Source organism: Oculina patagonica, chromosome 6 (genome assembly GCF_052425735.1).
Source record: "Oculina patagonica isolate OP01 chromosome 6, crgOcupat, whole genome shotgun sequence".
Classification (NCBI taxonomy): domain Eukaryota; kingdom Metazoa; phylum Cnidaria; class Anthozoa; order Scleractinia; family Oculinidae; genus Oculina; species Oculina patagonica.
Genome location: NC_135763.1, coordinates 2,513,566 through 2,537,832, shown reverse-complemented (window position 1 = coordinate 2,537,832; position 24,267 = coordinate 2,513,566). Strand labels below are relative to the sequence as shown.

Here is a 24,267-nt window from a genome sequence, read left to right as displayed (position 1 = left end):
TCAAAGGATGAATAACACTATACGCTGGATAAGTCGTTATCCAGTCAGTAAAATAACCTGTTTTGTAAACACATTTATCCACTGGATAGCAATTATTTTATCCAGCGAATAGCATTATCCACCCTTTGAACAACTGAGCCCAGTATATTTATTGGGTGAGACCCAGGGGGGGGGGGGGGTAACCCTCCGGCTTGAAAATGACGGGGATGATCGAATAGAGGCAAAACTCAGGACCCCGAAATTACCGCAACAAAATTATCCTTGGACAAATAATAACCCACAAAAAATGCCTTGTTAAATTCACCCCTAAATTCGCCAGGAGGAGCAATTATATAATACAAAGAAAACCATTATTTAAAAAATTTGAACGCTTTCATGTTTGTTTATTCATCATACCATAAATACGCCACAGGCCGCGCCAAGGCACTTTAGTCCGTTTTTAATACCCAAAAAAATCCCCCTATTTAAATCAAGTCACCCAAAAAAATACTTGCCAAATTTTCTCTTTAACCTTCAAAAAATCCCGGAATCGAAAATTTCAAACCCAAAAAACATCCTTCGATCATCCCCGTCATTTACAAGCCGGAGTACCCCCCTGGGGGTGAGAGCATGGGGCTTGACAAGAACAAACTCCAGCCTGCCCTTCAGGCAAGCTGCTATTACATTTTGCTTGTCCAGGGTAATTGCATGCTTGTCTAAGTTTCCTTTTTTTTTACTATTTAGCTGGCAAATCACTTGCCTGGTCCCTTGCCTGGCAGGAAAGTCTACTTGTGATCACTTGTCCCAGGGCTGTTTTGGAGCCCTGGAGAGCTGAAATCTTGTTCGACAGAGTGGGTGTGCAAAAAGAAATGCCTGTTTACTCGGCATATTTTATTATTCTGATAGAAAATAATTAATTGTCATTTTACAAAATGATCTGTTCAAATGGTAACTCCAGTCTACGATATTCCAGTTTCATCCTTATCTCTTCCCTTGGATCTCTTGTGGATACCAATGTTGTAGAAGTGCCAGGCCTTCCCTGTCGGCCAACTCTCCCAGCAAGATGCAAATATTCGTCAATGTTCTTTGCAACTTCCGTTAAATACACATGGTCCAACTTTTTAAAATCCAGACCCCTTACAGTTTCCTCTGTGCCGACCACAACATTAATTTTTCCAGTTTGAAACTCGGAAAGAAATGTTTTATACTCTTCATGGTCTTGATCAGCCACCTTTTTGTAAAGAGCCACTGCATTTAAGCCGAGTTCTCTTAACTCCCAGACAAAGCTGTCGACTGATTGGAGACGATGAATAAACACCAGAGCTGACTTCTGGCCTGACTCCCTGAAGACTCTAAAAAAAAAAAACAGATTTAAAGTTGACCTTTGAGTGAAACAACATGGGCCCATAGTATCCAAGCAGTAGCTGGATTTAACATTTTTTTATCTATGCTTTTATTTTAAGATTTCCTAAGAATTTAATTTTCCTAAAATTTTGTTAATCAAGAGATCTTTAACAAGACATCACCAACATAAATAAAGACTGTCATAATACAAAAAGTTATGGGAGGCGCAGTGACCTGCCTATTGGTTATTGTAATGGACTCCAGATTGAGCAGTCTGAGTTCACTCAAGCCCTTGCTTGGGCAATATATAGAGGATATTACATGGTTGCCGGAGATATGAAATTTATCTTCGAGTGTTGAAATCAATATCTCACGAGTGAGTGCGGCCAACGAGTGGGATATCGATTTGAACACGAGAAGATAAATTTCATATCTCCAAGCAACCATGTAATATTCTGTTTATTATATAAACCTACTAATTACGATGTTTTTGAAGATTTTCCGAAGATTGCCGACCATTTTTCGAAGATTTCCGAAGATTTGCAAAATGTTGTCCGAAGGTCGTACGAATGTTTTCTGAACATTTTTCAAACTTTCCGAAAATTTCCAAAGATTGCCAAGGAAGATCCGAAGATGTTTCGACTTAATATGGAGTTACTTTGGCTCATTCAGCATTGAAACAGGGCAAACTTGTCAGAAAATGTTTCGAAATTGATATCTTCACATGTAAAAATAACATGTTATTTTCACGTGTGAAGATATGATTTTTTCGCGCGAAAGATTTCCTGGTATTTCACTGATGTTTACATAATAAATACCTCGTTCTCCATCTCCAGGTGTATTAATGGGTATGGGGTCAATTTTACTGCTGGGGGTAGCCCTTGGATGGACTACCATCCCATCCAGGGGAGGGGAGAGAAATACTCCTAGTTGTTTCATGCTACGGAAAGCGGGATAAGCTCTGGCCTGATGGGCCACTAGGCTTCAACACAGACTTACTTTCATATAAAACAAAAAAAGAAGATTACAGTCAACTCTCTCTAAGACGGACACCTTCGGGACCGGCCGCAACTGTCCGTCTTAGAGAGGTGTCCGCTTTGTAGAGAGTCGAGGTAACATGACAACAGTAATTTTGGGATAATAAAGCTAAACCTATGCACAGTGCAACAAACCTTTGCAAACTGCAACAAGACTAAAATAATAAAAGGATCGTATTTGCTTGTTTTTCTTGTATACGCTTCTTTTTTTTCTCCACAAACTTCCCTCTCCCCGGCCCTGTTTTTGGTCAGGAAGCTTGCTATACACGTATCCTTAGGACGCTGATTAACTTTGCTTTAGATCGATATGAAGTTTGGAAGTATTTTCACTAATAAAACATGATAAAAAAACACTATTCAAGTGCCCGTTTATGATTTCAAAGTGTCCGTTGTCCATCTTAGAGAGGTGTCCGTCTTATAGGGAGTTTGGTTGCAGTAAAATGACTGAAAAACGGCAGGGACCATCACTAGGTGTCCGTCTTATGGAGGTGTCTGTCTTATAGAGGTGTCTGTTAAGAGAGAGTTGACTGTAATACTGTTTTTTATTTCTTTCCCCTTATTATTATCTTAATAAAGCAACTCACCTAGCAAGAGCTTCTGCTTTGGTGACACCAAGTGAATGATCACAAATGACGTACTGGTGCTTAATACATGGTGGAACTTTACGAAGTTTTCCTTCAAGAGTGGGTGATTGCACAACTGTTACATGGTCACCCCACCCAAGTTCTATTAGGTCTTCTTTGAGTTCATCATTCACAGTTGCAGAAGCTCCAATCAGCTGGATTGGTGTGGCCTTAAAAACATGCAACAACAAAAAAATTGTTGACACACCTCAGACTAGTTGTTAGACAAACTCCACTCTTTAGTCCACGAAGCTGACTGGATAGACTTAGCTTATGGGCATTGTCCTGCTTTAAAAGCAGCAGAATGAGTGAGATTTTAGTAAGAGTGAGATTTAACTTTATGAGAACACACAACCTAAAGTCACAAACTAACCTGCCACAAGGTTGTGTGCTCTTAAGACCAATTTACACGGTACAACATGCTTGTGACATGCTTACAACAGGCCTACGATAAGAATTGTGTGTGTAAATCAAACCTACAACTTGCTTACGTCTGTCAAAGGTGTGTTGGCCTTTAGCCTATCATGCCATGCTGTTGTGGTTTATTTCATCCACTGCAGTTTGTGTTATAAAATATGAAGTTGAACCATTATTTAGCGGCCAAGTCCCAAAACGTTTGTAAGTATAATACTGTAAATAAAACCCCTTTTAAATGGCCACCCCTATTAAGTGGCTGCAGCCACCTTCCATCCCAAATAGTGTTTTTCTATTGTTTTTGCCCCTATTTAGCGGCCAGCAAAATTGTAATATACAATGTTTGGCCTTGTTCGTTGGACAGACAAGACTCTTAAAAGGAAAGTGATGGCTGATAACATCATTCAAACACGGGATTATTGTCATCTTATGTGATCTGCGATTCCTAATTTCAAGCTGTTTTGTATTGAAATAATGCAACCTTTCATTTAAAGGCCTTATGCTAATTTCTGACAAACTCCAGACCTATTACTGGTAAGCAACCAACCTCTATTATTAAAGCGGCCAGTTGCCATTTCCCCCAGGGTGGCCACCTAATAGGAGTTCTATTGTAGCTGTAGTGCCTAGACATGCAGAGTAGTGTTGCCATTAATGAATTTCACTTACCCTGGACAGCTTGAGGATCTTCTCTACTAACAGTTTTGCTGGTCTGGGATGGTTCTCTCGGAAAGTCAGCTTCTTGATTGACGATTTTTTATGAAGCGGCAAAAGAACTTTGTCTACTTCATCAATCACAATCCTTTTTGTGCGGTGCACAAGGGAAGGATCCTTCTCCACAATTTCAAGAATCCTCTTTGGAGTCCCAATGGCTATCAAAGGTTTTCTCTTGCTATCTTTTAACCTTGCTTGCTGTTTACTCAGATCAACACCACTCACCTAAATATACATGAAAATAACATATCATAAAGGATATTACATGGTTGCGCAGAGATATGAAATTTATGTTTGAGTGTTCAAATCAATACTACGATTTCCAGGTGAGTGAGACGCGAACAAAGTTTGGTGACGAAGTTTGAACATAACAACGGCATTGTTGTCAAGGGCAAACTTCTCTGTTACCATTGGTAACAAATTTGCGTTTGTAACCGTCTTGCTCGACAATCTCGATGCTTAAATAAATACAAACACTACAAATATCGTTAGCAACACTTTATTACGCTTTCAAATAAAAATTAGCCAATCAAAAAATTGCCCTGTTTCCTGAGAGGTCCTCCTTGTATAAAAGAACAATGGCGGTCAGTACCTGTAACGACAAGTTACCAATGGAAACAGAGAAGTTTGCCCTTGACAACAATGCCCTTGTTATGTTAAAACTTCGTCACCAAACTTTGTTCGCGTCTCACTCAACTGGAAATCGTAGTATCTCACTCGTTCGCCGATTTGAACATGAAGATTTGCAAAACCCTGTCCGAAAGTTGTACGAATGTTTCCGAACATTTTCCAAAAATTTCCCAAGACATCCGAAAAATTGCTGAAGATTGCCAAGGAAGATCCGAAGATATTTCAACTTAATATCAATTTACTTTGGCTCATTCAGCATTGAAACAGGGCAAACTTGTCAGAAAATGTTTTGAGATCGATATCTTCACATGTGAAGATATGATTTTTTCGCGCAAAAGATTATCTGGTATTTCATTGGTGTTTATATAATAATAAGTCATCTCTATTTAACATGAGTGAAACTAAACTGCCTTATCACTAACAAAATGTTATCATTTTTCACTGGTCAATACTGCATGATCACGTGATGCATTTCTACAAGAGAATTATATATCACTTGCTTATTCCCAGTAACACTGCGAGTGTTACTTTTGTGGAGAAACAAGTGCATGGCATACTTTCATGTCCACAGTAATAATCATTATTGATCAATAACCAATAATCAATCACCCAAAATTCAACCTGATGACCAGTTAATAAATTTGAATGTCTTGTTCTCTTGTAAAGGGATGTTTAACAGCTGTACATGGATTCTTGTGTTGACGAATAAAGCAAAACTTTTATTGAGGGGGAGATACTCTGTATAAAGTCACAGGGAGGTCAAGAATATTTTTTGGTTTGACATAGGTGACTTAAGCAAATTCTTAATTCTTGTGGTATGTTTTTGGTTGAATCTCATTCTAAGTGATATCCTAAAGTTTAAGTTTAGGATTACAGTCGAAATCCCGATAACCTGAATCTTCAAGGGAAATCAAAAAAGGTTTGAGATATCGGGGGTTCGAGTTATCGAAAGTAAAATAAAATAATAAGAAAATGACCTAAAGGGGAATCGAAAAAGGTTTGAGAAATTGGGAGTTCGAGTTACTGAGGGTTCGAGTTATCGGGATTCAAGTGTATATCTTCTATTATGTTTGATATGGGATATTATTTACCCCATGCAGGGATTGAACTTACAAAAGACTCCACAATAGTTTTGTCTCCAAGAAGGCGACGTGCCTCGAACAGCATCTGACTTGCCAGTTCTCTAGTAGGTACAATAATTAATGTACCAAATGTTTTCCCAGGAAACTGAAGAGCAGGCAACAGAAACACCAAAGTTTTACCAGAACCTGTCTCCGACTGAATTACAAGACTCTTCCTTTTTAAAATTAATGGAATTGCTTGCTTTTGGATGGCTGTTGGGGTGGTGATACCATCTTTATTTAGTTTGTCTATCAGTTTTGGATGCAGATCAAAGTCTTGGAAGGATAAGATTTTTGAAGTATCGACAACATCAGATTTTTTCTGAGTATCATTTTCATCTCTCTCAAATTTTATATCTTTCTTCATTTCCACAAGTTTATCGTCTTCGTCTTCTGTCAACGACCTGTATACTGGGGTTAAACTTGCAAAATCTCCCGCTTCGGGTATTCTGAAATCCATAGACCAATCATCTTCACGTAGTTGCTCCCTTTCGTCTTTCGTCAGTTCACTTACTAAAGGTAGAGTACTCACATTTGGAGTCAAAAACGTATTCGCGTATTTTCGCATTGGCGTTTTATTATTTCCTTTCTTTGCTTCTTGGTACACACCTTGAATGTAGCCTTCTGAAGTGCTCCACATCCGCATGAAATCTTCATCTGAATCATTTTTCTTTGTTTTCTTTCTAGTTATCCGTCTGACTCCTGTTACACCACTGAAGGTTTCGTCTTCTCTTCGTTGCTTTGAGCTGTTTGAGGCAAAACAGCGAGCGTAATTCGCATGTCCTAGATGGAAATTGCTTCGTAAAAGCCGTTGGAGACGGAATCTTCTTAAAATGACGGATTGCATCAAAAAATTTGAAGTTATTCGTCTGACTAAAATGCCGAAAGTTTCAGTCAGATCTTAGAACTTCCCAACAAGCGTGCTCTCATGTCATTTTCTGCCAGGCGTTCCGACGGTCAGGCGACGGTAAACTGGTGCCCAGTGAACGTCAGACCTGGGGGGGTGATTGTAAGTGGAGCCATACGGTAAAAAAACCGATATAAAAATACGTATTTAGACTAAAATAGCCTTTCTTATGGTCTATTAAAAGTAAAAATTAGAAATTTTAACAAAAATGCATTTCAGAAAGGAAAGCTCTCAGGTAAAAATAATTTGAGATTTGAGAAGTTATTCCATATTATTTTTGACTCTCCCTACCCCGCACAGTTGAACATGGAAGTACTCGACATTTGACACTTCACCTCTTTTCAGCTTGTTCTGTCATGCAAGGAATAACCATGCATGCGGAACCCTCAATGCAGTATATGTGGCGACCACAGTGAACGCTGTTTAATCTTGTTAATCTACACAAATCCGCGGTGGGTAAGTGTTTTCTTTTGATTCAGATAAACGTAAATCGAGCTCTGTTTATACGACCAGATGGCAAGTTTTTGTAGCTGTTGTAGCAGTAGAAGACTAACTTTTACATTACGTGACAGATTTCACCCAGTCCGATTAAAAATCGAGCAGAAATTATGGAGGGTTAGCTTAACAGCCAAGCAATATCTTACGTTTTGTTAATCAGATCATTCATTTTGTTTATCTTTCCATGCCTAGATCAATTATCCAACTAAGAAAAGGGATTTGAAAGAATAACAAGGTTACTGGACGAAACAAATGGCCTTTTCCCGAAACGACATTGCAAGATATTTATTTGTGGTATGTTTGGCATTACAAGTTCCCGTCTACAGTTTGGCCTTTGTTTATGTCTTTTTTTGCTATTTATCGTTATTTAACAGCTAATTGTCTCTGCAAAATGTAGTTAGTTATTAATTGCCGAGCTTTATTAATTCAATTTTACATGTAGTTTTACTGAAATGTAAGCTTGCAATCATGGGATTACACGTGAATCAAATGAGCTTAATTTCGTTTCCTGAGGTCTTGCATCATCGATCGCGACCCAATATGATTTTCTTAATTTTATTTTGTTTGTATGGGCTATTTCATTGGGATTATTTTAGTAAAGCTGCAATTATTGATCTAAGACCTCACTCTTTTTGGGAAAAGAAACTCTATTAACACGGAACGAAACCCAAGGCGGAACTTAGTTTTTCTTGGAAGTTGAACAAGATATTTAGATGACGTGCGGCATATAGTACTTAGCATTTTGAAGAGGCTCTTAGAGGGCTTGCAAATTTTGTAAACAGTTGTATTGATGCAAGAGGATCTAGATTTATTCATTCTGACATCAGTTGTGTGTGAGGGTGTGACGTCAATGTTTTGTTCCAAAGCACTCAACCATTGAATAAAGGAAAATGATGTTTTGAACACGGAATCGCGAATGTCACGTTAAGATGATAGTGCAGTTTTTTAGTTTTCTTCTTTTCATTTTAAGCTTTACTTATTAGAACTACCACAAACCACTTTTAAGTCTGACCTCATCCATGCAAAGGCTACAATCTAACTGTAGTTTGATAAGTGAATCGGTGTGACCACAACCACTAACTACAGTTATGTATGATATCATGTAACTAAAGACTAACCAGAACTAACTGTAGTTAACGGCCAACCAATGTGAATCAATATTCTTTAATGGTGTTTTAAGGATCTTGACATTTTAACTTTGACATCATTTTATTGTTCTTCTATTAATGACGTCGTAACCAATGATCTCTAGCCAATACAACATAGTTACTTAATTTGCATTTAGGTAAAAGTAATTAAATTCCTCTATGCAGATGTCTGCTGGTAGTGTTACAAATTAAACTATTTCAATTGATACTTTAATCCAATCTATGCATTCAAGTCAACTAAATTCAGCAAGAATAGTAAACTAAGTTTTTTTTAGCAAGAAGCTTCAAGTAAGTTTTTTTTTCTTGAGTAAGAGTTTTCCTTCTGGGTGCACAATATCATTAAATGTTACTTCCTTATTGTAAAAAAATCATCCCGCAGCTAATGCAAAATAAAGTATGCACAGTGATTAACTTTTTTAAATGTTTACAATTTTCAGATCATATGGATGACTATAAATGTTGTGCTCTTTGTGACTACGTACATGAATTATGGGACCACAAAGAAGTATCATTACTTGAGAAAAATTATCAAGGTATGTTGTTCAGAAAAAAAAATAAACAGAATTAAATTGCAAATTTTGAGACCATTTTTTAAGTGTTTCAGTGCTAGATGACTAGTTCATTTTAGGTAACTTGTCCCCTCTGCCTTTATCACTTTGTCAGGTTGTCCTTAGCTGACAATTTGCTGGTATATTTATTTAATACAGTCGAAGCTCCCTTAACAGACACTCTCGTAAGCGGACAGCTCTACTTACGGCCGCCTTGTTTGAAACCCTGTTTTAACTCCCATACAAACTCTGTATTTTTACATTCTCGTAAGCAGTCATTCCCGCAAGCGGCCGCGTACACTTTCAGAGATTACAACTTAGACTTTTTCTTTGTTTTTAAGCTCCCGTAAGCGGACACCCCAAAGAAAATCCTATTAACAACCTCTGTATCTTATTTTTATCAATCAACTTCACATCGTCGTTCGTCACAATGATTTTGCAGTAATTACAGTACCATATTTCAGTGTTTGTTTTCCACGTCTGGTTACATTTCGAAACACCGCTTACATGCATCCCGGGATGCATATATGCTCCTGTAAGCGGCCATCTATCTCCTACACCTCCAGTGGTCGCTTACGAGAACCATTCTCGTAAGCGGCCAGCTCTAGTTACGGACACTTTTTCCGCGTCCCGAGGGTGTCCGCTTACGTGAGCTTTGACTGTATACACTCTGTTTAAACTAAAATCTTAATTTAAGACCTTTTGTTTTACCTCAGCGCCAGAACAATAGCTGAGAAGGTACGTCAGCTATTGTTCTGGTGCTGAGGTAAGACGAAATGTCTTAAATTTAAGATTTTTAGTTTTAACAGGGCCACCTGTATGTGTGTAACTATGTAGATAGCCACCATGAAAGTGGAGTGTCCTGCCTGTGCTAACAGTACCAGTTTCAGTTTACTTCTTTCGGCCTGAAAGGAAATCTGTTCTAATTTTTGCGGCTACTTCAGATGTTGAAAAAAAAAAAAAACCCCAAAATTATATGATCAATCCCTGCTCTGAGTAAAAAGTTCTTACTTATATTATTGTTATTATTCAGGGTGGATTACCTTTTGCTCGTGGTGCTGCAATGGTGTTGAACTTCAACTGTATGTTAGTCCTGCTATCCATGTGCCGTAACATCATCTCTCTCATCAGAAGCAATCTCAATGTACGTATTCCAGATAGAGTGTCAGAGGTGGCGGAGCATTTTGAAACGTGGGGGGGCTAAGACTGTCCCAAAAATACTCGGCAAGTTTTCATATTTGGAGCAACTTTTTTCAGTTCTAGCAACTTTTTGTTTTCTGAGCAGTTTCTAGACCAAAGATTTCTGAAGATTCTTCAATTGGAACTTCGTCTTTGTTCGAAGGCTATACAAAGGCTTCCTGAAGACTTCAAAGAAGTTTGATTTTGAAGATGTTTGAACTCACTCACATGACATGATGGAATATCTTGACAAACCAATTTTACGCTCGCGATATTTTCGGCACCAAAACGTGGGGGGCTGAGCTCCCCAAATTTTTTTTTTTTTTTGGGGGGGGGGGTAACCCCCTGTCCCCCTGCTTCGCCACCTATGAGTGTGTGTAAACCTTGTGAAGGTTTAGGTTTTAATAATGGATACTAGTACCTGTAACTACTTTGCATTGTTTGATTTTCGTTTTCTTTTAGTGTGGCTGGTGTGGAAGTATGATCAGCCTTTTAGACAAGAACATAACTTTCCATAAATATTGCGCCTACACTATTTGTTTTTTCACTGGTGAGTAAAAAATAATCAAAGATCAAGTAAACAATGGTAATAGCTATTTTATACTTTTAAAGTAATAGACAACCTTCATACTTCATGTAGAGAGACACCAGAAAACAGACACTTAGACATTTGACAGTTATTGAGGGTGTACTCTGGCAGTTTAAGCCAATTTTGAATTTTGGTAACTTGCGGATTCATTCCTATTTATCTGGTGGTTTACGGTCAAGAAATTATGGCAGTTTCGATCTTTAGGGAAAACAAATTAAAAGCTTTTTGCGATCTAGGAAGAACAGAATATTGCGGTTTGCAGAACGTACGACCCCTTATTATATAATAGACCCTCATTAATTATTTTTTACCTCTTGTAAATGGTCACCTCAGTCTCTTAGATAAAGGATCGATTGTAAAAGTAAATAACTGCAAGAGGTACTAAAGTACGGTTGTCTGTAGCTATACAAGGAAACAGTGTCAAAGCATTCCTTTTTTTACCAGATCAGCTCTCGGCAGGGTGTCAGTTTCCTGACAGACATTTAAGACTTTTTTGTTGCTTGTTCTTGTTTTTTTCAGTGGTTCACATAAGTGGTCACTTCTTCAACCTGACAAACTTAACTGAAAGCTGGACAGAAGCTGACACGGACATTGAACAACATCTGAGCCAGTTGGATAACCCATGGCTTAATCCTATAAGGGAATCTGGAGTTGTAAGTTGAAATTTCATTCTTTCAAATAAATGTCTCAGTGAAAGTTTCAATAGGAACTGAGCTATTACTCAAGGGCAAAAAGAAGTGGCTACATTAACAAAGTGGCCAAATAATAAGGGGGATGTGGCCATAAAGTGGGTTTCCACTGTTCCAACAATTGAATAGCAGACTTATTATTATTACTATTATTATTATAATAATTATTACTGTTATTATTATTATTATTATTATTATTATTATTATTATTATTATTATTATTATACTATTATTATTATTATTATTGTTGTTGTTGTTGTTGTTGTCGTTGTTGTTATTATTATTTTATAAGCTCCAAAAATATTTTATTTTACCTGGTGATTGTTAATTATGTCCCCTGTTTAATCTGAAGAGTAATGATTCTTTCATTGGTGACATTCACCAGAAGAGGTGTCAGTTAGTGATATTCAAAGCTAATAATCCTTTCCCTCATAGGATCCTGTAACTGGTCTCTTTAAGACAGGTGAGAGGACATGTTTAGTACTATATAAAAATGAAGTCCTGCCAGGGGGGTTCCCGTGTTGCTCGTCTAAATTTAAAAATGTCCCGTGTCGCTGTTTTATGAAACTTCGCGTCGCTGTCAGTAGTAAAATTGAAGGAAAATTACTTGCCCTTGTCGGAATTTAAGTTTTTCCAAAAGGGTTGTCTTTTGTCACGTTTTTATTTTATGTACTGTCGCTACTTTTTGGGTCATGTCGCTTGTCGGCATTTACCCTGGCCTCAAAAATGCTGTTAATATACAGTAATGCTGTTATTGATTAAGTGTGAGGATTTCGTTGTTTTTGTGTTAATAGTGGCTGGTGTGACAGGTGTGTTCATGACGTTATCTTTAATTCTCATGGTTTCATCAGCAACTGAACTCATAAGGTATGATGTGCCACCTGGTTTTTTGTGACTTGTATGACTGCCTTTCAACCTTGTATCCAGAATCTTCGATTCATTCCCCTTGACCAGCGGTTGGGATGCAAGTGACTCTGGAAAGTTTTATTGGAAGTCCAAAAATATCGGACTTGCGTATGCCCAGCTTTCAAAATAAAAACTCAACTTACAGCCATTTTAATTGTTATCAAAACCATTCAAAATTGATCCGACAATGGGACTTTCGAGAATCCCTTGTTTCATCAGCCTTGCCCTTTAAGGAACAAAGACTCGAGGTACAAGTCAGATTGGACTGCCTGTCCAAGGGTATCACTGCATTATGCCTTTCATGCAAAAACCATTCATACTTACCGACCGGGTTCTTAGCTGTCAAGCTTCCAGAGCCAGTTCTAAGCTCTGTGAGCCTCTTGCTGTCAATGATCTCAGACTGTGAACTTTTATTTGATTTGATTTTAATTTAGCCCTTGTGCCCCTTCTTATTAAAAAACCCCACCACTTTTGGAAGATATCCCTGCGAGGACATTTTTAAGTTTCCTGTCTAAAAGCTGATTTTAACCATCACCTGATTAAGCATATCTCAAGGATGTTTCAGGCTCAAGTTTCACACAAAAATAATTTGCTTTAATTAACAGTTTTTTAATAAATTATTATGTTACATTGTGGGTTCATTAGAAAATTAAAAAAAAGAAAAATTAATATCATTTGAGGCTGAAAATTGATACACAAAATAAGCACCTCCCTTCGACTTAGTGCACCCTTCTCGTCTTAGAAAAATAATTATATAAGTGCTTGGGTGCTACTTCGAGCATTTATGGTATCTATACATGTACATATGTATAGCTTAAGCTCCCCCCCCCCCCCCTGGCCTGGGGGCTTCTTAATAGAGCTTTCATGCTACACAAGTGCTATGAACTAACATGCTGTTCATCTTACCTGCAGGAGATCATACTTTGAGACTTTTTGGTTCACTCACCATTTATTTGTTGTATTCTTTGGCTGCCTTGTTGTACATGGTATTGGGTAAGATTTTTTTTTTTAGTAACATTGATCTGTAAAGTTCTTTTGATGTTAGTAGTTAAAGGGGGGGGGGGGTGAATGATCCTTTAATAAATGGGTGTCTTGCAAAAGTTTAGCCAAATTTCAGGTGTCTCGTCGTCTCAGATTTTTCTTTGATGCCTTCTTGGAGTCTCGATTTCTTTTGCAAGGCTAAAATGGTCTCAGGGCTTGCAGAAAAGATATAAATCTTGCCCTCTCGCAAAGTCTCGCATTTTCCATTCAACACCCCTAGTTATAGCAACTGTGACACATTTTTAGATGTCAGTAATCATCACATAGGGTTTTTATGTAGGTTTCTACAGCTGTACAGCGATCACATTTTTAGTACTAGCACACCTTTTTTCATAAATTATCTGCAAGTTTTAAACTGATTGTTTAACTACAGCTTATTTATGTTTTTGACACAACTTTATCTTATATATGGTGTGTTAGCTTCTACATCTCTACACTTTAAGCCTACAGCTCTGCCTTTTAAACATAGCTGAAAGGGGCTAGTCTTTATATTTCAGAAACAGTAACTTCTATGTACGGTAATTTCGTTAATAAATTGTTAGCTGTAAACTTCAAATTAGCAGGGAGAGCAGAAGTCATTAACAAGTAAAATCAAGGCCCCATAACAATCAAGGATGATTTTCGAGCATTGTAAATGACACTTTCATACAAATTGAGTTTACTTGAAAAAAGTCGGGCCGACGTTTTTCAAGTTTACAGGAATGCAATTCGTTTTAATCTTCTCGAATTTTGCTCATCCACGCCCCTTATTAGCCTTTTTGTATTTCTTTTGTCATGAGTTATTCTACAGTTTTAAGCCGATATTGTGATATTTCAGTTAATTCTATGACCAGTTGGTCATTTCCTATTAATGCCTAAAATTGCGTGACATAGCCCCTTTTTATTAATAATTATCTTTGTTTTAAAAATTTTGTCACATTACTTTATCTGCATGACGACCCATATACTAATACTAATATCCTGTTAATTACATTTTCTTTCACTTGAAACTTGTCCTTTCTTTTAGGGATTTATTACGTTATCAAACCAACATGGATGACCACGATCCTGAGGTCTGTGATGATGTCGATCTTTGGAAGAATCATTCAACCAACTGTTACACTGTTAGACCGGCGCTAACAGCACCAGGAGCAATGGTATTGTTAGTTTTCATCTCCTTCCTCCTTCCCACTAAAAGGCCCCTAATCTTAGACACACAAATCCCCAGGGAGGGGTAACTCCAATTATGTAAAAAATATGGGAGTACCTCCCCCTCCAAAACAGCTCTTTTGACAAAATTAATGTTATACCACCTGGGGCTCATTTTTACATTGGCAGTGTGTGTGTGTGTGTGTGTGTGTGGGGGGGGGGGGGGGTATCACATCATTAAGTGTACATACCATCTTGGATCTGCCGTCTTGGATTAACTACTCTTTCTGAAAGTTAGAAAATAATGCAAAATGAAGCCAAAATTGCCATTGGAATGTAAAAATATATCAATTCTCAATTCTGTGTAAGAAAACTGGACAAATGGAGAATCAGGTCAAAAAAAGTTAAATTTGGCTAAACCCACATGCAATAGACCAATTCGGCTTTGAACATGTCGCCACCATTCAGATCTGTGTTGATTCTGGGGTTACATTGTTCTGTGTCCCCCCGGACTTCACATGCTCCTCATCATGTCGGGTATGCCAAAAACCTCGGATACACAGTTTACACATCAAAATGTCAGTTGAGGGGAAAATGAACAGCCACTAAAAGTTTCAGCATTCAAGTAGATCCCCTTTCCAAAATTTTGAAAAAATCTAGTGGAGGGGGTGACATCCACCTCCCCCTCCCCCATCCCACCTTTGTAAGTCAGAGGGTTAAACAGTACTGGTATGTTTCTTTTGCAAAAAACTAACAAAATTTAAGTAAGTACAGCATACACATTTAAGTAAGACTTTCTGTTTCTCTTTTCTTTAGACATGGAAATTTGTCATTGTTCCAATGATCTTTTACTGTGCTGAGCGCCTTCTAAGGGTGTACAGATCTTTTCAGAAGGTGAAAATTCTGAAGGTGAGATATTCAAATACAATGAAGGTGACATATTCACTGCCTGGTTAATAATGATCAACATTTAGACTTCAACATTTTTGTAAAAAAAATTAAAGATAAATATTTTCTTTTAAAAAAAATAGCTTCATGTCTTAACTGTGGTTAGAGAATCAAGGATCACAATTCTATAGTGATGTTGCAAGACTTGGTTGCATTTGGGAGAAATGGTCTGAAATTGGAAAATTATTGATTTTAATTAATTTTCTACTAGGTAATAAAGCATCCATCAAAAGTACTTGAGATTCAAATGAAGAAGGAAGGCTTTAGATGTGAAGCAGGACAGGTAAAGAGAGAAATTCAGGCTGTTCATTAATTACCTTATTCTTATTAGTTTCACGCGAACTTAATTTCGCTAAAACTCGGGACCGAATTTTTTGAGTATTATTTTTTGTGATTGCAAGAAAAATTAGAGCAAAAGTGTATTAAATTTCACGATTTTGTCAGAGTTTTATGAATCCGTCGTCAAAGACTAAGTAAGGAACAAATGGAAATATACAAAGGTCTGGCTCAAATGTAACTACAAGGAGCCTTTCAAGGATAGATACTGGTAGTTGCAGCACCAAACATTTAAAATAATATTTTTATTGTTTTGATATATTATATCACTATTATATGGTATTAATTTTAGTACTGTAAGAATAAGGTATTGACTTCCTAGTATTTTCTTTGTTCATTTATTTTAATTTTTATTTTTTTGCAGTACATTTTTCTGAAGTGTCCCAAGATCTCTCACCTAGAATGGCATCCTTTCACACTGACATCTGTAAGTATTAAGTAAAACCTTTCTCCGAATGTGAAGTTAAACCAACAATTATAAAACCTAGCACTCTCTCCTTGCTCTTCGCTAGAACTCAAGAGTGAATGTAGTGTTTGTTTCTCTATATTCCAGGCCCCAGAAGAATCCTATTTCAGTGTTCATATCAGATCTGCAGGAGACTGGACAGGTATTAAGTTTGTCCTGTTCACAGTTATACAGTTATTCTGTCGTATTATTCAACAATATAATAATAATGCGCACGCTGCCCATATATGTTCGAAATGATAACTTTATCTGTCATCCGTACATAACAGATATCCTGTGATACTTTTGTACGTAGGTTGCTAAGATTTGTCCGAAGTTTTGTTAAGCGCTGCGTAATTAAAGTTTTTCTATCTGCATTTTGAAATGTGTTTCATTGACGATTTGTTGAATAATAAAACAATTAAGTTATCCTGCTCAATCTTGTGGAATATATATAGTCTGATTATAGCCCACTCGACCTACAGCCTCGTCGGCTAAGTATCAGGCGATATTCTGCGCAATTTTGCAGGATATTGTTAATTAAACTACCATGCAGACTAAATTATTACTTCTGTTATTTATTGTTCCAATAGCTGCTCTGCATAAAGAATTTGGTGTAAGTGACAGTGGAATGAAAGATATTGGTGACTGTCCAAGGTAACTAGTAATTTCTGGCTAGTGTTCGACTTGTTGTGTGGCATTAATCTGGAATTAATATAATTAATATGCAAATCATGTAACACTGTGTCACTGGATCATTCCTTAAGGTGCAGAACAGTTCTTCTTTTGAAAAAAGCAGTTGCAACATGAATTATTTTTTTAGGTAAAACTCTAGATTTAACAATTTTTCTTTTTGAGCATTGGTCGTGATATATTCAATATAATAGAAGTTGCTTGCCTAGATTAGCTGGCCTTACCTGTGGGCTGCTAAGAAAAATAAAGTTACTGTTTTATTTTTACTTTTCTTTAATAGAAAAGTAGACTCTTTGATTGGTAAGTTACATGGGGGAGCAGAGATGCCGCAATGGTGAGAGCGCTTGCCTCCCACCAATGTGTCCCGTGTTTGATTCCCAGACCCGGCATCATATGTGGGTAGAGTTTGTTGTTGGTTCTCGTCCTTGCTCCGCGGGTTCTTCTCTGGGTTCTCCGGTTTTCCTCCCTCCACAAAAACCAGCACTGCTAAATTCGGGTTTGATCAGGGGCCACAGGTTTGTCAGTCGTAGACTGTTACGTGCTACCCTTGTAAAATAAGGTCAATTTTAATTATTTATTTATTTTTATTTACTGTATCACCTGATTAACTTTCTTTCTTTCAGACTGGCTGTAGATGGCCCTTTTGGTACATCAAGCACGGTAAACACCTTTTTGTCCTAGCAAGTCAGATTTAATAATCTGTTGGCCATTCATTACTTTAATTTAAATATGTTTGCTTTGAGAGTTTTTTTGCATACATCAAGACAGCATCCACTCAGTAAAGCCTCCTCTTTTTGCAGGATGTGTTCAAGTACGATGTCATTATGTGTATTGGTGCTGGTATTGGAGTGACGCCATTTGCGTCAATCCTGAAGTCTGTGTGGTAAGCTTTTTTATATCATGAAAAATATAATTTATTTTCCTGTTTTTTGGTTGGTTTTGTGGTCCCTCTGTCCTTCCATCTATCTGTCGGTCTGTCTGTCTGTCTGTCTGTCTGCTGTCTTTCCATCCAGCTACCTGCTGGTTTGTTTTCCATCAAGCTGTTGGTTGGTCTGTCTGTCTGTCTGTCTGTCTTTGTCTGTCTTTCCATCCAGCTGTTGGTTGGTCTGTCTGTCTGTCTTTGTCTGTCTTTCCATCCAGCTGCCTGCTTGTTTATCTTTCCATCCTGCTGTCTGTCTGTCTCCATCCGTCCATCCCTCAAAAAATGTTCTCCAAAATGTCACTTTTTTGTGTCAGGTATCGCCACAACCAAGGCTACAGTGACCTGACAATCAAGAAAGTGTATTTTTTCTGGATCTGCCGAGATACAAATGCCTTTGAATGGTTCACAGACCTCCTGAAGCATTTGGAAATTCAGGTAAAAAATAATCTCCTCTTGTGAATTGTGTCTTAGAAATCATCTACATGTTAGATAAATTTGTTTTAACTCGATTTTGCCCCTCAAGATTCATTAGAAGCTAAGTTAATTTTTGATTATGTGGTCATGTGTCTGAAAAGTAACATGGGGATATCATCTTTGCAATTATTGATCAGTAAAAAGCACTCTGAGGTTGAGATAAGAATGAAGTCATCTTTACCTGGTACTTTTTAATTACTAAAAATTATAATTTTGATTTCAGATGGCTGAAATGAACATGACTGACTTTGTGGAATACAACATCTACCTCACTGGATGGGACACTAAATTGGTATGAATTTTACCACTCACTGATGATAAGTAATAGGTAATTTTTCAAAATGCAAGCCATCTACTGCTCAGAAAGCAAAGTGCTGTTTTCGTAATACAGTAAAAACCCACGTATAAGAACAAGTGGATTAAGAACACCCAGGCCTGATTTTAGGAAATAAAGTACCATTTATATAAGAACACATTCAGCCTGAAAAATGAAAGTTGTTCTTATATGGAAAAATATCAAAGATCAACACTACTTTTCATTGCACACATAATAGTTCCACCCCAATTACAGTACAGTATTGCCTTGATTTATCAATTTTATTAAAATTAAAATACAATTGTCTGCATATATATTGATTTTATCTATTGGTAGCCTAGTATGTTCCTTATTTTAAGAAACTTTTTTTAAGAACACTTAAGAACACTTACAGGCTGATTTTGCAGATTATAACCCTTTATATAAGAACCAAATCAGCCTGAACCGCCAAAATAGGTGTTCTTATAAGCGGAGTTTTTACTGTAAAATTTGAAACTACCTATTATGGAAACCAATGTCAGTAATTTTTACTTGCAATCTTATCTTTAGTAATAACTAATTAATAATAATAAAAAGTTATCAATTTAATAATTATTGTTGTAATATTGAAACAGTTTTACTGTGGATAAACTTCCCCTATTTTACAGTCTCATTTGTTAGTTTAGTATTTTTCTTAGTCAGCCCTGCAGGTTTAGGGACTAAAAAGTATATTCAGTGTCTGCTGTGCAAATTTTTTTAGCTTCGATCAATTTGTTGTGCTGTACCTTGAACAGATTGTGTCACATCCATTATAAGTTATTGTACATTATAGAATTGGACATGTATTTGTAATGCAATTGCTTCTTCTTAACAGTTTACTGTTTATTTCAGGCTATTCAATCCACCATTCACCAGGGTGCTGCAGATAACATCACAAATTTGGAAGCAAAGACACAATATGGAAGACCAGCGTGGAGCAAGATTTTTAAAGACATTGCAGACAAACACAAAGGGTGGGTAACAGTGGCTGTGGACAAAGTACTGCCCCCCCCCCCCCCAATTCCATGTACTACCCAATTGAACTACTCAAATGGACCAACCCCTTAAAATAGTATTACTAAACCAAATGTTTAGTTTAGGGTCAAAAAGTATTTAGGGGTAGTCCATTGAGGTTGTATGGCTTAATGGTCAGTGCACGACACAGCATCTAGCAGTCCAGGTTCAAGCCTTGGTGGGTCACTGCATTGTGTTCTTGGGCAAGACACTTTTATTACTCTCACGGTGCCTTTCTCTACCCAGGTGGAAAAATGGGTACCTGTGCATTTAATGCTAGGGGTAACCCTAAAATGGACTAACATCCTACCATGGGAGGAGGGGAAAAATACTCCTAGACAGTCACTTTATGCTACAGAAAACAGGATTGAAGCTCTGGCCTGATGCCCCCCCCCCCCCCCCAGGCTTGGAAGCTGACTTTGCCTACCTTACCTATTGGGGTACTACATGAGCTAGGGTGGGGTCAGTTTTCTTCCAATCAATGGTGGGTAACAGTGCAGATGACTGCTGATAGTTTCCAAGCTTCGGTGTTAATTTCTTTAACTTGCATGGCCCGTATGCTTCATATTATTTTAGGGGTGTCATATGGTAAATGCGAGACTTTGTGAGACGGCGAGACTGATATCTTTTCTGCGAGCCCGAGACCCTTTTAGCCTTGCAAGAGAAATCGAGACTGTGAGAAGGCATCAAAGAAAAATTCGAGATGACGAGACCCCTGACATTTGGCTAAAATTTTGCGAGACCGCATTTTTTTAAGGACAATTCACCACCCCTATATTTATGAATTTGCATATATTTAAACACTCTTAGCTAGGGCCATAAAGGATTTAAATTTTAGTGACAGTTGCATGATTCCTCTAGACTGTCGATTAACTTGTTACATGTTGTATTTTGATTTAATTTTTCTCTATCTTTTTAGGTCAGAAATAGGAGTCTTCTTCTGTGGACCAAGTGTTTTGTCGCATGTCTTGCACAAAACAGCTAACCAATACAGTGATCCCAGTACTGGAGTTAAGTTTTCCTACAACAAGGAAAATTTCTAATTGACATTTGAAAACAATCCATTGATCATTCATTTTTTTCAGTATCAAGTTGCAGCATATTATATTATCCAACTCCACTCAAGGCTAAATAGATTATAATGTCAAAAATTGTGCAGTTCCAGAAAATAACCATACTCTTCCCATGGGAGGTCATTGAAAATTCTGATGGGGTATGGGGTCTCAAAAGCCAAGACTTTTAAAGGAAAGTATGGGGCTTAACTGGAATTTTCATAGGGGTGGGGGAAGTCAAACCAACATTAATAAGTAAAAATTTGCTGTTTAAGATATACTAGTAATTTTAAAGTTGTCATGGAAACACAGCAGTAGTGTGTTCATTACGGGGGGGGGGCCGTTAAAAGGGGGGGGGGATGGCAGACCATGGGCCAACCCAACCCAAGGGCGGCAGACGGCGAAACGTGGCGTAACAACAACCAGACATTCTAGCGTAGAGCTTACTTCTTCTTCATCTATTGGCAGAAGTTGGATAATAGATCTTTAACTGTGGGTCCCCCCTTACAACTGACTGTGTAGTAGTATTACATTACACCTTTGTTTCCATGTGCTTGGCAAGGATTATTTTGTAAACCCATTCTAGTCATGTTCTATTGTACCTGATGTATGGTTTGCCTTCCTACCTAAAAGAGCTACGTATGTCACAGTATTATATATGTCATCTTTCTGATTACTTTCAAATTGAAGGAAACCTCAAAATAATAGTTTTCTCGCGTTGAAAAACACGAAAGTAGTATCAAAAACCCGAAAATAAATAAGGATGGTTTCAATTGACGAAGATTAAGACAGATTATGAGCAACAAACTTGAACAAATGTCTTTGTCTTGCTAAAGAGTCGGCTTAAGGTGCTACAGTCAACTCTCTCTAAGACGGACCCGTCGGGACCGGCCTGCTTCCGTCTTAGAGAGGTGTCCGCCTTAAGAGTCGAGGTAACGTGACACCAGAAATTTTTTATTATTCACTAAAAAATAACTTTTTGTGCCTGTCCATTGGCGGTTTCAAATTCCTTCCGTCTTAGAGGGTGTCCGCCTTACAGGAGTTTGTTACAGTAAAATGACTGAAAAACGGCAGGGACCATAACCAGGTGTCCGTCTTATAGAGGTGTCCGTTAAGAGAGAGTTGACTGTATAGGTATTGTATTTCTCGTCACAGTAACGCAAAACTGAAAAAGAAAAGTAGATGTAGAACTGTTATTTGCATGCATGAAAATTGCATCATGTATCAATATTTTGTTTAACAATTTTGTTTATTTTTTTAATTTTTTAATAAATCTTTAGACGCATCACCACAATATTGGTCTTACCAAAAGTTACCACATATAACACACCAATGCGATTTAATAATTTTATCACTGTAATGCCATTTTAGAATTTGAATTTGTACCCTTAAAATTAAAATTAATAGTAATAAATACTTATTTAAAAAGCTAAGAATTAAAAAATATAGATAAAATTGTAAATGTCCAACATGCAGTAAGACTGCCATTTTTCTGCAGCATGAAAAGTTGGATACATTTTTAGCTGTTCCATTTTGTACAATATAATAAATTGTAAATAATAAATACAGTATTGTTAAAGTAGGTCTTCATGAAGTAGCTCAGTCCTTACTTCTGGGTATTAGTGAAAGGAAAACATAACTTAGAGGAGGAGGGGGGTATCTCCCATATGAAAGGGAGAGGTTGCTTGTCATCCAACTTAAGGGTGTAAATTTTTTTTTCCGCGCAAAAAAAAAAAAAAAAAACCCAAAACAACAAAAAAACTAAAATGCCATATGGATTTTGGTCTCAGCATGTCTACTGCCGATGTTTTAGTTGTCAAGGTCTCATTTTACCCCCCCCCAGATTTAATTCGCTCTTAGTTTACAGTACTCTTACACAAGTCAGAGTGAAGGGCAAAATGCTTTGTTGTAATTCAACAATTGTTATTGCTTCGAGTGTAAGAAGAATAAAATAATAGGGCGAAATTTAATTTTTAATGTTTTAGCATAAAACCCAAGGGGGGTACTCGAGATTTTAAGTAACGAGGATGATCGAATGGGGGCAAAAATCAAGACCCCCAAACATCCCTAGGGCTTCCAACAAAACCCCCAAAAATCCGTAGGTCAAAAATTTACCCCTCAAAAATCAACAGCAAAACACGCTTGTTTGAACTTTATTCGCAGAACTGCACAGCCAAGACACTACCACAAATCTTCAGATTGTTTTGAATACCCAAAAACATCCATACTGAATCAAAAAAATACTTGCCAAATTTTCCTACCCAAAAAAATCCCGGAATCGAAAATTTCAAACCCAAAACATCCCATCCCTGTCACTTGAAACCCCAAGTACCCCCCTGGGCATAGAACCATGCATAATTTAGTTTCAGAAGATGTTGTTCTGGACTGGCTAGCCTCTGCCTTGCAGCCTGCAACTGGGGTAGGGCTTTTATCCTTTTGTTTATGTTGTCACAAAAGTGATTTTATACGAGTGTAAGGCTAGTGAGTCCAAAGCAATATTAGTCAAATTTGAAAGCATTTTACACATGAGCTGTGTAAGCTGTAAGAGAGCACTGTCAACAGCAGATGCCATTATGATGCATTGTGTGACACTTGTCCTCTTATATAAAGTACTTTATGCAGTGATGTAATTAAGGAACCAGAGATTATATTAATTTTTGGTAAAATAAAAAATTGTTTGATAACAATAAAATTTAATTAAGCTAGTATGTCTGTCATTTGTCTCTAGTTTAATTTAAAGGTAAATTTTCATACACATTTTGCACTAGTCCGTAATCCAGACTATATTTCCAGATGTTGTTTCATGTCTGCTTTTGCAAGATAATTTTGCACCCTGCATTCATGATCAGCTTAGACAAAAAAATGTTCTCTTGACAAATTAATTGGATGGACACAACTAATTTTCAAGTGCATTCTAAACCAGGTTTGTCACAGGTCAGGAAATGGTCAGGCAATAATAAAATTCTTCAAGGCCATGGAAAAGTCAGGGAATTTTATTTTGAGTCAGGGAAAAGTGACATACCGGTAATTTATTGACGAAAAGTCAGGGAGAATAATGAAATTATATCACTGCTGATGCCAGTGAAGGCTGGAAGAAATACTTCAGGTCAATGTGATCTCAGCAATGTTTTTTCTTTGGAAATGGAGGTTGCTACTATTATCTGACATTTTCGTCAGGGAAATTTGATTTTTAACAAGAAAAAGTCAGGGAATTTTGAAAACTAATATCAGATCTGTGGCAACCATGTATACATTTCTATAAATTTGTCATTACACACCCTGATTGGTTGTGCAGTCATTTTGCTTGAGGATTTGTAAACATGGTTGACACATCAATGCTAGCTTTATTTTATGAAAGAAATAGGAAAATGGGTGCTGCTTGTTAACAGTGTGATGCCAACAATTCAGAAAATTTGTGGGAATGTCTCCAGCTCAAGTTTTAACTTTTGAATTCTCCTAAACTTTTTGTTTGTACAACACATTCCTTTTAGTGCATTTTCCCAAGTCAAAATATAATTTGCAACACAATCACCCTCGCAGTGAACTATGGTTGCCAT

General features: G+C 37.2%; 2 protein-coding genes and 2 long non-coding RNA genes across 6 annotated transcripts; 3 read left to right on the top strand and 1 right to left on the bottom strand.

The window, feature by feature from the left end:
• The first annotated feature begins 533 nt into the window (after positions 1–533).
• Positions 534–23,415, top strand: LOC144656505 (uncharacterized). The gene is made up of 2 exons (XR_013571313.1): positions 534–587; positions 23,040–23,415. It is a non-coding gene; the product is annotated as an uncharacterized LOC144656505 (long non-coding RNA).
• On the bottom strand, positions 577–6,784 carry LOC144656492 (DEAD-box ATP-dependent RNA helicase CshC-like). Its single transcript, XM_078516714.1, has 4 exons — positions 5,852–6,784; positions 4,064–4,333; positions 2,945–3,153; positions 577–1,331 (listed from the first exon to the last, which is right to left on the bottom strand). Exons 1-4 carry the CDS (start codon positions 6,704–6,706, stop codon positions 905–907), a joined length of 1,761 nt encoding a protein of 586 aa, XP_078372840.1. The 5' UTR covers positions 6,707–6,784; the 3' UTR covers positions 577–904.
• LOC144656504 (uncharacterized) lies at positions 2,676–21,975 on the top strand. The gene is made up of 2 exons (XR_013571312.1): positions 2,676–2,848; positions 21,798–21,975. It is a non-coding gene; the product is annotated as an uncharacterized LOC144656504 (long non-coding RNA).
• On the top strand, positions 7,089–21,034 carry LOC144656757 (NADPH oxidase 2-like). Of its 3 annotated transcripts, none has more exons than XM_078516995.1 (21): positions 7,089–7,218; positions 7,457–7,558; positions 8,850–8,945; positions 9,994–10,104; positions 10,602–10,689; positions 11,248–11,381; positions 11,853–11,880; positions 12,212–12,284; positions 13,236–13,316; positions 14,371–14,500; positions 15,309–15,401; positions 15,652–15,723; positions 16,141–16,203; positions 16,330–16,384; positions 16,815–16,878; positions 17,538–17,574; positions 17,715–17,797; positions 18,151–18,271; positions 18,534–18,602; positions 19,497–19,618; positions 20,578–21,034. In XM_078516995.1, the coding sequence occupies exons 2-21, from the start codon at positions 7,517–7,519 to the stop codon at positions 20,699–20,701; spliced, it is 1,686 nt and encodes a 561-aa protein (XP_078373121.1). In that variant the 5' UTR covers positions 7,089–7,218; positions 7,457–7,516; the 3' UTR covers positions 20,702–21,034. The 3 variants fall into 3 exon arrangements, with proteins under 3 accessions (XP_078373121.1, XP_078373118.1, XP_078373120.1); XM_078516992.1 differs by having other exon boundaries at positions 7,101–7,222; XM_078516994.1 differs by lacking the exon at positions 7,089–7,218 and having other exon boundaries at positions 7,353–7,558.
• Positions 23,416–24,267: the final 852 nt, after the last annotated feature.